This window comes from Ornithorhynchus anatinus, chromosome 3 (genome assembly GCF_004115215.2).
Source record: "Ornithorhynchus anatinus isolate Pmale09 chromosome 3, mOrnAna1.pri.v4, whole genome shotgun sequence".
Taxonomy (NCBI): Eukaryota; Metazoa; Chordata; class Mammalia; order Monotremata; family Ornithorhynchidae; genus Ornithorhynchus; species Ornithorhynchus anatinus.
Window position 1 is genome coordinate 19,923,121 of NC_041730.1, and position 10,615 is coordinate 19,933,735.

General features: G+C 40.7%; 2 protein-coding genes across 2 annotated transcripts; both read left to right on the plus strand.

The window, feature by feature from the left end:
- The first annotated feature begins 918 nt into the window (after positions 1-918).
- LOC100084091 (olfactory receptor 5F1-like) lies at positions 919-1,863 on the plus strand. The gene has a single exon (XM_029059091.1). The coding sequence runs from the start codon at positions 919-921 to the stop codon at positions 1,861-1,863; it is 945 nt and encodes a 314-aa protein (XP_028914924.1).
- A 5,348-nt stretch (positions 1,864-7,211) lies between these two features.
- LOC103170098 (olfactory receptor 5AS1-like) lies at positions 7,212-8,150 on the plus strand. The gene has a single exon (XM_007666606.1). The coding sequence runs from the start codon at positions 7,212-7,214 to the stop codon at positions 8,148-8,150; it is 939 nt and encodes a 312-aa protein (XP_007664796.1).
- The last annotated feature ends 2,465 nt before the right edge of the window (positions 8,151-10,615 follow it).

The following is a 10,615-nucleotide window of genomic DNA, read 5'->3' on the forward strand; positions in this document are numbered from 1 at the left end:
ATTTAACTAATAATAATGGTAATTATGGTATTTGTTAAGTGCTTACTCTGTGCCAGGCACTGTATTAAGCACAGGAGTGGGTACAAGCAAATCGGGTTGGACACAGTCTCTGTCCCAGGTGGGGCTCATATTCTCAATCCCCATTTTACAGATGAGATAACTGAAGCCTAGAGAAGTGTAGGGACTTGCCCAAGGTCACACAGCAGGCAAATGGTGGAACTGGGATTATAACCCATGACCTTTTGGCTCCCAAGCCCGTGCCCTATTCACTGTGCCTTGCTGCTTTTTAATGATAATTAAAATGAAAGGTGGTGTTTTTTAAGTGAAGCAACATGGCATAGTGGATAGAGCATGGGCCTGGGAATCAGAAGGATCTGAATTCTGATTCTGCCTCTGCTGCTTGTCTGCTAGGTGGCCTCTGGCAAGTCACTTAACTTCTCTATGCCTCAGTTATCTCATTTGTAAAATGGATATTGTGAGCCTCAAATGGGATCTGGACTGTGTCCAACATGATCAGCTTGTACATTCCTAAGAGAAGATGCTGACAGATGGTAGGGTTGCAGCTGATGAGTGCTGAGAATCTGTACAGATAACCCACAAATGAAGACTCTAAATTGACAAATGAGTTGAATGTATCTGATCTTAGTTGAGTGATAATCTTGCATGCTTATCAAATTGAAACTGGAAACCATTCTGTCTGCCTCCTTTCTCAATGAGCTGCCCTAACACCTTCCCTCTAGAACTCTTCATGATTTTGCCTTGTCACTTACTGAGTTGTTTTTCTCCTAGGTTTCATCGGTGTGTGGATATATTGCCTCAAATGACTCACCCTCTTTTCTCCTCTCTAAATGTTTGATGGGGAATCCAAAAAAAGTGTCCCACGTATAGCCAGATGTGAACATCTTAAAGAATAAATAAATGCCTGACCAAAATCGCACAACCGTGACTGAGTTCATCTTCTTGGGGATTGTGGACTCCGAGGAGCTCCAGCTCATTCTTTTCATCCTGTTTTTAGCTGTCTACGTGGTCACCGTGCTAGGGAACTTAGGAATGATGGTGCTGATCTGGGTGGATTCACGACTCCATACCCCCATGTATTTTTTTCTCCTCAGCCTGTCCTTTGCTGATGTTTGCTATTCATCCACGATCACCCCAAAGATGCTGGTGGATTTAGTATCTGAGAGAAAGACCATTTCTTTTGTGGGGTGCTTCCTGCAGATGTATGTTTTCATTGCCTTGGCCACAACCGAATGTATCCTTTTTGGGTTGATGGCCTATGACCGTTATGCCGCCATCTGCAACCCTCTGCTCTATACGGTTATCATGTCCAGGGCAATCTGCCTTAAAATGATCATTGGGGCATATATTGCAGGCTTCTTGAATTCAGTGATTCACACAAGTTATATAAGTAGCCTGTCTTTCTGTGACTCTAATGTCATCCAACATTTTTTCTGCGATAGCCCTCCACTCCTCAAACTCTCCTGCTCAGACACCCATGTGAATGAAAATATCATTTTCACGTGTGCAGGATTAAATATGTTAGGCACATTATTGATCGTTCTGACTTCTTATTCATATATCCTCTTCTCCATCTTAGGCATGCATTCTGCTGAGGGCAGACAAAAAGCCTTCTCTACCTGTGCTTCCCACCTGACGGCGGTCACTATATTCTATGGGACGTTAATCTTTACATATCTACGGCCCAGTTCCAGCTATTCACTAAATGAAGATCGTGTGGTGTCAGTCTTCTACACGGTGGTGATCCCCATGTTAAACCCCCTGATCTACAGCTTGAGAAACAAGGAGGTGAAGGAAGCTTTACAGAAACTGATTTTGAGAAAGAGAATTCCTGTGATTGTGTAGGTGGTTTGAGTAATTTAGCAAAGAAGGATCGTGAGCTGAGCTTAGGATCATAAACTTGCTCTCAACCTTATGATATAAGTGATAACTTCCAACCCAGAAAAGAGAGAGAACTGACCTTAGGTGAGTGCTATTAGTGAATTATTATGGTCTTTGAAATTCTTTTTATTATTATTATTATTATAATAATGTTAAGTCACTTAACCTCTCGGGGTCTCAGTTACCTCATCTGTAAAATAGGGATTAAGACTGTGGTCTCCATGTTGGACAGGGACAGTGTCCAACCTGCTTAGCTTGTACTTACTACAGTGCTTAGTACAATGCCTGGCACATAGTAAGTGCTTAACAAATACTATTAAGAAAGCAAATGAAAAAAAAAAACAAACCAAACAACACAAAAGGTACTTAACTGTTTAGCAGGGAGGGATAGAAAATGGCCAGAATCTTCCTAGACTGATTATTGAAAAATATAATAAACCATGTAGTTTCCAGATCACCATGGAGCTTCAGAATAAAAGACAGAAAAGCAGATGGCATGATTAGTTGAACGGATAACACAAGTGCACATGTAACACAAAACCATCTATATTGTAGATATAATCTTTACAAAACTAGTCGGTACCATCAGCACACTTGGGTCCTGACAGTTATAGTACTAAGTTGAATGGACAACAGAAGATCTAAGCTCTGCTCCTCGGCAGTGTGATTAGTTGAGCTGGATTTTGAACTACTGTTTATGATCCTTTCCTAATCATCAGAGAGAGTAAAGCAATCTGTTTCATTCTGCTGGGCCTGAGGATGAGACAAGAACTGAAAGTTTTTCACACAGTCTTCTGATCCACTGGGAAACCTCCAACTCCAGACTTCATACGTGGTCAAATCATTTGAAGTAATACTACAGGAACTTTTAAAACTTAAGGAAAGCCTGGAAGAAGATATGCTGGTGATTGTGAACTGCTTCACAGAGACAGCATGGAACTATGGACAGTCAGTAAGTCTGAGGGACCACAAAAAGGTGCTAAAATTGGCAAATGGCACCACACTGCAGAGGACAACTTTCCAAGCACACCATGTGGAATGGACTATTTTCACTCACCTTTTTAGTCCACACCCAACTACAGAGAGCGGCGTGGCTCAGTGGAAAGAGCCCGGGCTTGGGAATCAGAGGTCATGGGTTCGAATTTCATCTCTGCCACTTGTCAGCTTTGTGACTGTGGGCAAGTCACTTAAACCTCTCTGTGCCTCAGTTACCTCATCTGTAAAATGGGGATTAACTGTGATCCTCACGTGGGACAACCTGACTACCCTGTTTCTACCCTAGCACTTAGAACAGTGCTCTGCACATAGTAAGTGCTTAACAAATGCCAACATTATTATTATTATTATTATGCTTGGACGGCTATATAAAAGTAATCCGTATCCCTACGTTCCATTAACATGGGATTGTTTCTAAACAATAATAATTTCAAGAGGACCACATGTATGCAGCAAGGAGACAAGGAAAATTTTAACTATCCAGGGCAAATTTCTTTTCTGTAAGGATCTTTAGATGTATATCATGTCATGAATAAATCAATCTATCATTACAATATTTAATATTGGAAAGAACATGGGTCAGAATGTCAAGAGACCTAGATCCTAGTCCCAGTAATTCAACCGGTAACAATTATAATGATAAGAATAATATTTGTGTTCTTTGTTAAACATTCTGTGCCAAGCACTGTATTAAGCAGTAGGGTAGCAGTACAGTAACATCAGGTCGTACATGGGGCTCACAGTCTGAGTGGGAGGGAATAAAGATACTGAATTCCCGTTTTGCAGATGAGGACACTGAGACATGGAGAAGTGAAGTGAGCTTTCTAAGATCACACAGAAGGTACATGGCAGGGCTGGGATTAGAAACCAGATCCTCTGACTCTAGACTGTAAACCCATTTCAGGCAGGGATTATCTCTCTTTATTTCTGCAATGTACTTTCCAAATGCTTAGTACAGTGCTCTGCACACAATAAGCGCTCCATAAATAGGATTGAAGAATGAAAGAATGACTCCCAGGCCTGTACTCTTTCCACTAGGCTTCTCTGCCTGGTCTCTATGTGAGACCTTGGGCAATCAGTAAACCTCTCGGTAATTTAGCTTCATCATCTGTACATTGATATCTATCCTCTGTATTTAGATTTGTGAGCCTAAAATAGGTAGAGGCAGTTCTTCCTGATTATCTTATATCTGCCGAGGTGCTCTGGCATACAGTAATCATATAATAAATGACATTATTGTTATGATAATTATGATATAATCAACTAAGAACTAAACTGGGAGAAAAATCACACAACTGAATGGTTGAGAAGCAGCGTGGCTTAGTGGAAAGAGCATGGGTCTGGGATTCAGAGGTCATGGGTTCTAATCCCGACTCTGCCACTTGTCAGTCGTGTGACTTTGGGCAAGTCACTTGACTTCTCTGGGCCTGAGTTACCTCATCTGTAAAATGGGGATTAAGACTGGAAGCCCCAAGTGGGACAACCTGATTATCTTGTTCGGCCCACTAAAATGAAAAATGGTATTTCCCCTCTGACTTCCTTCCCCAAACTCCTGCTCCAGTGCTTCCTGTCAGACCCACTTTAATCATGTCCAAAGGGAAATCTCAATAGGAAAAAAGCTCATTCAACTTCCTGTACACCCTGTGCCGACTGAGTTGCTTTCTCATAATAATAATAATAATAATGGCATTTGTTAGTGATTACTATGTGCCAAGCACTGTCCTAAGTGCTGGGGTAGATACAAGGTATTCGGGTTGTCCCACGTGGGGCTCACAGTCTTAACTCCTATTTTACAGTTGAGGTAACTGAGGCACAGAGAAGTTAAGTGACTTGCCCAAAGTCACACAGCTGACAAGTGGCGGAGCCGGGATTAGAACCCATGACCTCTGGCTCCCAAGCCCATCCTCTCTCCACCGTGCCATGCTGCTTCAATTAAATAAATTTCAACACACAAATATGAAATCAACCATTATTCACTAAGATTAATTACAATGCCTCTGCTCTCCTGAGGATGAAATGCTTCAGAGATCAGGTCCCATATGTCATCAAACACAAGATTAAAAACCTCCTCACCCCTCACAATAGCAGCTTTGGGAAACTAAGGAAGAAATGCCCCCTCCATCTGTATGTAAGTACTAGGTTTCAAGATGTCGAGAGAGGAAGCATTGAACACAGTCAAAATGCATTTGGGAAGACTGTGGGTGGTAGTTTTTGTTGTTTTACTTCTATAACTTAGCAGACTCAAGAACTAAGAACATATAAATTGATTCGCCAAGGCTATGACTAGAAACGGCATGCTTGTCTTCTGTTGTTTTTCACTGTATACATGATTGTAATTTTAATTATGATGCCTTCCTTGTTTAGAAATAACTGGTGACCAGACTGGAAAGCTCTCTCTGAAATCAAATTGGTTTTCAGTGGTTGAAGGGCTGTTCTTATTGGGGATCAAAAATCTTCTTTGCAACCTCAAAGGACAAGAGAGCTTTTTCTATGAATCCTCTCTCCTATACATATGTGTATTTAACGGAACAGAGACTGACCTTCTTAATTTAAAGAAGAAGGGACACAGACATTCTCTTCTGGCTCCAAATGCCACATGGAGTTTGGGATATTTTTGACTCTTTTGGAAATTGGTTATGCTGGAGAGGTTTAAGAAATGCAACTTAAAAACAATGCTCCATATATTTTACGTTATCTGCACCTTTTTCTTTAACAGCAAGATGTCATATAGGATTAGGTGAAATAGTGAATAGCATGCTCTTTGGCCATGAGGAGGAGTGATTTTTCTGTAAAAATGTAATTATATTTCTGTTTCATTAAAGGTAATCTCTATTTTAAATCATTTGGAATTGATTAGCTTGTATCTACCACAGCACTTTGAACATGCTTGCCACAAAGTAAGTGTTGAACAAATCTATGATGATGATAACAATAATTTAGACAAGTCCATGCAAACTGATGTTATAAATACCAAACCATCTTTTAGCCCACTATATTTTAAGCTCTTCTGTGTTGCTCTCAGGGTCTATAAGCCAGTCACTTGGTAGTGACAATTGAAGTCAGTTGTTAGACGTGGCCATGCCTTGTATCCACAGGGCAGGTTGGGCTTCTGAGTTAGAAGATGGGGCAGAGTTTTTGGGCTGATTTCATCATTTACAGGACAAGAACCAATGAATTGGCCAATAGAACAGTTAAAGTCCTCTCCCTTCAGTGAATCAATAAAATAATACCAAATACTTTTCCCCTGAGGTGTGTTGAAATCTAGACTGTCTGCATCGATATGCACTAGTTTGTTTCTCCGTACAAAGTGTGATCCTCACCAAGATTGAGCTTTGATTGTTTTTGAATGGACAAAAGGAAAAGGAAAGTGGAGGGAAATATTTTGATAATTTTGGGAAAACTATGGTTTTGTTTGGAAATAGAGGTTTTGGGGACCCAGATTTGCATTATTAGCTGTAGTACAGGTCAAAGTGGAATTCTAAGATTGGAATTACAAGATTAGAGAGCTCTTGAGAGGTCATACATTCTCCATTTCTCTTTCCAGCACTGTATAATATAAACTCAGCCTTCCATACTTCACAAGCAAGCCAATGTGGGTAACTTCACTGTTCAGACATGGAATGAGTGATCATAATCAATCAGTGATATTTATTGAGCACTTATTGTGTGCATAGCACTATCCTAAGCAGTTGAGAGAGTACATTACAAGCAAGTTGTTAGATACGATCCTTGCCCAAAGGAGTTTCCAATCTAGTGCAATGGCAAATTCTGAATGGTTCAAGATTCAATCCATTCCTAAATAATAATAATAATAATTGTGGTCTTTGTTGTGTTTACTATGTGCCAGGCATTTTACTAAGCACTGGGGTGGATACAAGCAAATTGGGTTGGACACAGTTCCTGTTCCATATGGGGCTCACAGTCCTAATCCCCATTTTACAGATAAAGTAACTGAGGCACAAAGAAGTGAAGTGATTTGACCAATCAGGTAGAGGAACATTTTCTTAATAAACAAAGATGTGTGTGTGTGTTTATTGATCTGTGAAATATTTTTCCATATATCCCATAGAATGTTGTTTCCCTGAAAGAAATCCAGATTATCCAACACCTGCTTTCATTAATCCTTCAGTGCTCCGAGTTCCCCAACTTGGAATCTTCTAACAACACCCTCCTTTAAAAAGAAATAAAAGTGGCAAATGACATTTATTGAAGTGTCAAGGATTTTGTAACACCACCCATTCCCACAAGGAAGGTAACTCACTTCCACAATTCATCGACCGTTTGACCCGAGCATAAAGGACATCCAAATCAAGATGATGGCTGAGAGGAATTTTACCTGGATGACTGAGTTCATCTTTGTAGGATTCACAGATTATCAACCTCTCAGAGTTACCCTTTTTCTGGTGTTTCTTGGGGTTTATGTATTAACTTTGGCAGGGAATATTGGAATAATGATTTTGGTCAATACCAGCTCAAGTCTTCAAACCCCCATGTACTATTTTCTCAGTAATTTGTCTTTCCTGGACATCAGTTATTCAACAGCCATTGCTCCCAAAATGCTGGTGAACCTCTTAGCAGCCAAGAGAAGCATCTCTTTGTATGGCTGTGCACTACAGATGTATTTCTTCAGTTGTTTTGCGGACGCCGAATGCCTTATTCTGGCTGCAATGGCATACGATCGCTATGTGGCTATTAGCAACCCGTTGCTTTACTCAACACTCATGTCTCGGAGGGTCTGCGTTGGTTTTATAGTTGGGGCATACGCAAGTGGGAGCATCACCTCAATTGTGCACGTTTGTCTCACGTTCAGGTTGCCATTCTGTGGCTCCAATCTGATAAATCATTTTTTCTGTGATATTCCCCCATTGTTAGCACTGTCCTGTGCTGACACCCACTTAAATGAGCTCTTGCTTTTTCTTTTGTGTGGCTTTATCCAAACCAGCACTTTTATGATCATCTTCATATCATACGTATCTATTCTCATCACTGCCTTGAATATCAAGTCTTCGGGAGCAAGAAGCAAAACCTTGTCCACCTGTGTTTCCCACCTAGTAGCCATCACTTTATTCTACGGGTCCCTTCTGTTCATGTATTTGCGCCCTATTACTAGCTATTCCCTGGACACAGATAAAGTTGTTGCTGTGTTTTATACTGTAGTCTTTCCCATGTTTAACCCCATTATCTACAGCCTGAGGAATAAAGATGTTAAAAGTGCTGTCAAGAAACTGTTACAGAGAAAATGTTTTTCCAAATGAATATCGTTTTCCTCTGATTCAAAAGCCTTTTAGAAAGGGAGTTTCAGGAAAGCCAATCCCAGTGCCATGCATTCTGTTGTGACGAGTGACTCGTGGTGAAGGATTTGAAATAAAATGGTGAAGGCGAAATAAAAAGATCAGCAACCATCAAATTTCATCCAAGGTGATTCAAGGGCCCGGGTAATTTTCTTCTTCAAGAGTAGCTGGGTGGTCTTAATTATCTGGATAACTGCCATAACACTTCCCTTCACTTGGTTGAGAAACACTGAGAGCAAGAATGTGTTCCTTAAAAAGTATTGGATTTCACTGAGATGTCGAAAGCACCCTCGCTTAAAATTTGATTCTTCAGGATGGAAGAACTATTTTCTAGCCAAACATACCAACTGATTCCCATCTTGTATATATTATTGTTACTTTATAAATGGTATTTGTTAAGCACTTACTATGGGGTAGGCACTGTACTAAGCACTGGGGTGGATGCAATAATCAGACTGAACACAGTCCCTTTTCCTGGAACATAGTCTGGGTAAAAATAATAATAATAATAATTATAGTATTTGTTAAGCGCTTACCATGTGACAATCACTGTTCTAAGCACTGGGGGAGATACAAGGTAATCAGTTTTGACACAGTCCCTGTCCCATTTGGGTATCACAGTCTTCATCCCTATTTTACAGATGAGATAACTGAGGCACAGAGAAGTGAAATGACTTGCCCAAGGTTACACAGCAAACAAGGGAATAGAATCCAGATCCTTCTTACTCTCAGGCCCGGGGTCTATATGAATAAAATATTCCATATTACATTTTGCTTTACCAGCAAATTGAATAGCCTTATTAATCCCTTCCACTTAAGGCTGCTTTATACTATTACTGCCATCTTCTCCATCAGTGTCTTTCTCTGTCACCCACCCACTCTCATACAGAGACCCACTTACATATCTAGAGACCACTCGCACCTCTGATCACACACATGAACACAACTGTGACGTAGTGTGGTTTAGTGGAAAGAGCCTGGGCTTGGAAGACGGATGACGTGGGTTCTAATCTCACCTCTGCCGCCATGTGACATTGCGCCTGTCACTTCACTTCTTTAGGCCTCAGTTACCTCATCTGTAAAATGGGGATTAAGACTGTGAGTTCCACGTGGGACAACTTGAATACCTTTTATTTATCCCAGAGCTTAGAACAGTGCTTGGCAGGTAGTAAGTGCTTATCAAATACCATAATTATTATTATTACGCAAATGCAACCATGGGCATAGACCAAAACATGAAAATAAGTGAACTGACACTCAGCTATAACCTTAGAGACCAGCACATTCTAAATTACATCCCTGGGGATAGGAAGGTAGGGCAAGGTCCATTTCCTTGTGTTGAATCCTCATTTATTCATGCACCTTCTAAATTAGAATGGATTTTACGATCTGCTAAACTGAATTTATTCCTCAGGAGATCCCAGGAGATGATATAATTCAATTTGATTACTGGGGAATCTGTGTTGCCCTTTTCCTCCTAAGCTTCAAAAGAGGATTTTTTTCCCTCCAAAAACAGAGTGGTTCTGGAATTTTGAACAGTTTGCATGACAGCATCATGCATTAGTGTTGATAACAGGGTTTATTGTAAATGGGTAACATTTAGATTAATGTCTCTCTCTCCTTCCGGAGTGTAAGCTCATTGTAGGCAGGGCACATGTCTACCAACTCTGTTATACTGTACTCTCCCAAATATATAATACAGTGCTCTGTACATAGTAAGCACTCAATAAATTTCAAAGATGATGATGATCAGTTGAACTACTTAATTTCACCCCCTCATTCTGTATGTCATTCTGTTGCCAAAAGAGAATTTTCAAAAATGCCATTCTGCCTTTATCCCCACTGTTTAAACTTCTAGTGCCTACACACTCCCCTCTCCATCACCCAGAAACTCCCAAATCATGGATTTTAAGCCACTAAATTAATTCTCTTCTTCCTACTTATCCACTCTTCTCCCACTACACCACAGTTCGTACTCTTCACTCCTCTCAGGCTAACCAACTCACATCCAGCCTAGCTGCCAGTATTCCATGGAGCAAGAGAAAGTAATCACAGTGGTTTATACCCAATCTATTACCGGGTTGACCCCCTGATTTTCAGCCTGAGGAACAAGGCTGGTCTTGTCTTCCATACTTAACGCTTTCCCCCTGCCCTTCCCTCTGCCTGGAACTCCCTCCCACTTCAAATGGAAATGATCATCTTCCTCATCCTTCTCAGGTTCTAAACCCTCTTATAATCACATCTCCTCCAAAGAGACCTTCTCTGTTAATTGCTATTCTTCTCCGGTTAATCACCCCATCTGTCATCTCAGCAGTTCTCCACTACCTGAACACTTCTGAATTCACAATGTCCAAGAGCACTTATGTACAGATTTTCGAGCGCATCACTCTATTTCTTAAGCCCGAACTCATGTCCAAGCTCTACTGCTC

Coding starts and splice junctions, on each gene's coding strand:
- LOC100084091 (XM_029059091.1), top strand. CDS start 919: ATGCCTGACCAAAATCGCACAACCGTGACTGAGTTCATCTTCTTGGGG.
- LOC103170098 (XM_007666606.1), top strand. CDS start 7,212: ATGGCTGAGAGGAATTTTACCTGGATGACTGAGTTCATCTTTGTAGGA.